This window comes from Grammomys surdaster, unplaced genomic scaffold, assembly GCF_004785775.1.
Source record: "Grammomys surdaster isolate TR1022 unplaced genomic scaffold, NIH_TR_1.0 273, whole genome shotgun sequence".
In the NCBI taxonomy this organism is placed as follows: domain Eukaryota; kingdom Metazoa; phylum Chordata; class Mammalia; order Rodentia; family Muridae; genus Grammomys; species Grammomys surdaster.
Window position 1 is genome coordinate 592,043 of NW_021604714.1, and position 3,844 is coordinate 595,886.

Here is a 3,844-nt window from a genome sequence, read left to right on the forward strand (position 1 = left end):
ACAGTGGATCTCCTAGGGAGCCACACGACAGTGGATCTCCTAGGGAGATGCCTGTCTTAGTGACTAACAATCTCTTTTCAGTTTTGATTTCATTGAGTTAGTTCAGAGGAGAATTTGTATTTCCTCTAAATTGTTTAAATTTTCTGGCATGTCCATGGTATCTGTTATACAAGTGAACCAAGGTCTTTCCCTGTCTTGTTTTCTCTCAGAACCCCGTTCTCCCAAGGGGATAGGAACCTTTCCGTGAGTTCCCAGCCGCCTTGTGGTTCCTGTCACCATGGTGTAGTATAATTAGCTACTGTCTTGTTTGTTTGGTCCAAACTATGAAGTCCTTGAGTTGGGATGATGTATTTTGTCTATCTATGGAACCCTAGAGGAAGGCTGATGTACGTACGTATCTCTCATACCCAGCTTCCTCCCATCAGTAAATAACTGTGCACCCCATGGTTGATCAGGGAAACATGGCAGTGTACTCTAAATGAGTATTCTAAAATCAGGATAGTGTGGGATTTCTAGTGATCCCCCTGCGGGGAGTTCCACAAAGTGAGGTACCAGCAACTGTATCTGCTTTATTGGACTAGAGGGGAACTTTTCTGAAAGCGCCTCTCTTGAAGCCTCTGGTCCTTTTAACTCTATCTGCCCCCCTCTGTTCATCATCCTGGAAATATGCTGCCCCACACGCCCCTGGGGTGGTCTGTGCTGGTCTTTATGTTTCTATTCCTCTTTCTCAAGCAGCCTGTGATTCTCTGGCTGATACCGTGTTCAACACCGTGTGGACCCTGGGCTGCCGACCCTTTATGAACAGTCAGCGTGCAGCCTGCATCTGTGCAGAGGAGGAGAAAGAAGAGTTATGAAGCGGAGACGACTCTTCCAGGCTTTGAAGCGCATCGGGGCTGTTTCAGTGACCGTGTGGTACAAGGGCCATCCTTTCTTCCAATCCTCCGGAGATCACAAGCTGGAGAAGGGAACAAGCAGGCCTTGTCCTTTGAGGAAAGTTAAGAAAAAGACACAGAGTCTGAAGAGTGTTCGCTATAACACTGGTCTCCCTGGTCAAGAACCACGTGCCTGGAAATTTAGTTCTTATTTGAAAGACAGCTACAAATAGACCCCGCTATTCCTAGACCCGGTCATGACAGTCATAAGCAAAATCTGGGGGAGACCAAACATTTGGGAGATGATGACTTTTTTTCTGGCTCATATTTCAGTTGCCAGTTGCCACCTTACATTTAATAAAGTGTACTTTTTAGAAAACTCTAAGAGAGATGAATGAATTCCATTCTCATCTATAGTCCTATCTCACTTAATGAGGACGGAATCCAGGCCGGTAAGTTCTGCCCATGAGGATTTCTCACTGGGGAGCAGAGGCTTGTCTGATGAAGGTCGGATGGAATCAGGGCCCTGAGATTCCATGTCTCCCTCCAGCAGCCTGCCCCCATGGGTATGCTCCGACTTCAAGCCCTGTGAGAGTCGTTTTCTGATCTGAGATGTGCCTGGTTAGGGGTAGGAGATAGACTTGCAACTAACAGGGAGTGACAGGCCATTCCCTCAACTGTGACTCTCAGCACTGACTGTGGACTCTTTAAATGAGGCCAGTCAAGACTGTGGGCTGTGCCCGGGTCACTTCCGATGCTCTGCCGGTGTTCTGTTGCCACAAGAAGGCCACAGATGTAGATTATAATTAGCCAACAAAGTCACACAGACCAGATTCAGTCCAAGGTCCCCAGTTTTGTGCAGCCTTTCTGAACACAGCACACTCACTTTTATATTTGTATCTATGTGTTTAAAGTTGCTCTCACCCTGTCACCTCGGGGTGGGGGGGGAGGGAGGGAGAGAGAGAGAGAGAGAGAGAGAGAGAGAGAGAGAGAGAGATTATGACAAAGACCAAAAGGCGCCCCAAGTCTAAAACAGTTACCTTTGACTATTTATGGAGAGACATTGTTGATTTCTGACCCCAAATTCCCACTCCTTCTTTTCCCCTTCCTAATTTCATTAAATTTAACCAGAATTGTCCATCATCCCACACGGCAATTAAATAGAAAAAAAACAAAGAAACCAAACAAAACTTAAAACCAAACTGTTTGTTGCAGCCATTTTGAGAAGGAAAAGGAGATCTCAGTTGGTCACGTGTAAAGTCGGGAGTTCACTGGAGTGTCAAGGAGCTGAATTCCACTGCTGATAACATTTTTCTTTATAGTTTATGATATTTATTTCAATAAAATTTATTGAGCACCTGCAAAGTAAGAGTTTGATATAATTGTATACCTTACCCTATTGTCTTACCTAACCGAGGACACAGAATACTAATAAGCAAACATTTAGTTTGCTTGTAATAGAGCCATTGACCTACTTACGTGCATTCTGATCATTTAAAAAATTCACTTATTTTACTTACATGTATGGGTGTTTTGCCTACATGTATGTTTACGCAGCATATGCATGTCTGATACCTGGGGGGGGGGTTCAGAAGTAGTCATTGGATCCCTGGAACCAGAGTTACAGACAGTTGTGAGCCACCATGGGAGTGCTGGGAATCGAACCCGGGTCCTCTGCAAGAGCAGACAATACTCTTAAGCACCTTATGGGTGTATTTTTAGGTGAAAACATTTCACTCAAGGCAATATGAATACACCAAAAATTATTTTGCAACATTCAACCTATTGCGTTTTCTCTGACACGTTATTTTTATTGATAAACTTTCAAATCTTCTTTAAATACTCTATACTGGAGTTGAGATTTTAGGTCACAATTATTAGATATTTAGGAGATCATGGGTTATACTCTTAGTAATTTATTATTTTAGGGTTTTGGCTTGGACTGTCATTTCCAGCTCCTCATGTTAGTGGCCCTGTTACACCATAAACGAGGTATTTCATTGTAAGAAAGGAACGGAGGAAACTAGGGAAGTGTCCTTCCCTGAGGACAAATGCAGTGCTTTGAATCCAGAAGCTGAGGCCCCACCTAGGCCACACAGGCCAGCAGTGGTCTGATTTGGACCAACCCAGGAACAAAACCAGCCAGTCAGTCCTTTCATGGGGTGGGCTTGTCTAAGCTCACAGTACACGATTTAAAGAAGCCAGGTGCCTTAGGAGGTTCTAGGATGTTCTCCGAGGACACAGGAAGTCGTTCTAGAGAGGATGACTGGAAGTAAGGGAGCAGGAACTAGTCCTCCCAGTCGATGGTGATGGGGCCGCCTGTCAGCGTCTGGCTCTGCAGCCCGGCAGAGTCCTCGTCTTCACCCACCTCACGACGCACGCGCCGGTGGCAGCCCTGGGCACAGCGGGACCGCTCATCCAGCATCCCACACACAAGGACCCGGCAGTGCAGAAATACCTCCTGCAGGGGTAAGGACAGTAAAATAGTCAACTGCCACGGTAGACAGCAGCAGAGAGCCACACACCTTACCAACTAGAGGCAACAATGACAATCTTGTATTTATGGGCAGGAAACCGAGACTTAGGATAAGGAAATTGCCCAGTTCACACATTTCAAATGTGGCCACGTGGATCAGAGTCACGTGGGCGACCTCAAAACCTAGCCCCATAACTTTGATACGTCCTGTGCCTTAGCGTTTCAGTCCTCTAGACTGGGAAGAGCACTGGGGCCCAGCAGGATCTGCTAGGCCAGGATCAGTTACTCAGCTGGAGTTCTGGAATAACAAAATGGCTGGAAAGGTCACTTAGAGGCACTGTGGGAAAGAAGGCTGTTACTATTCTGTCTATCCACCTCCACAGTTACCTGGCAACAACCAGGTATGTTCCTCCCCATAGTTACCTGGCAACAGCCAGGTAGGCCTGCCCACTGTAAAAGGGGCTGCTTGCCCCCTCCTCAGTCTCTCTCTCTCTCT

At 46.3% G+C, this 3,844-nt stretch overlaps 2 protein-coding genes across 5 annotated transcripts in view; one reads left to right on the plus strand and one right to left on the minus strand.

The window, feature by feature from the left end:
- Positions 1 to 1,257, plus strand: part of Pla2g12b (phospholipase A2 group XIIB) — an 18,225-nt gene extending 16,968 nt beyond the window's left edge. For 2 of the 3 annotated variants that reach the window (XM_028776822.1, XM_028776824.1), the window contains one exon: positions 733 to 1,257. In XM_028776822.1, coding sequence (XP_028632655.1) covers positions 733 to 854 — 122 coding nt within the window. In that variant the 3' untranslated portion in view covers positions 855 to 1,257. The remainder of the gene's footprint in view (positions 1 to 732) is intronic. The other variant, XM_028776823.1, reaches the window with a different exon arrangement.
- A 924-nt stretch (positions 1,258 to 2,181) lies between these two features.
- Oit3 (oncoprotein induced transcript 3) overlaps positions 2,182 to 3,844 on the minus strand; it is a 19,491-nt gene continuing 17,828 nt past the window's right edge. For both annotated transcript variants that reach the window (XM_028776821.1, XM_028776820.1), the window contains exon 9: positions 2,182 to 3,333. In XM_028776821.1, coding sequence (XP_028632654.1) covers positions 3,160 to 3,333 — 174 coding nt within the window. In that variant the 3' untranslated portion in view covers positions 2,182 to 3,159. The remainder of the gene's footprint in view (positions 3,334 to 3,844) is intronic.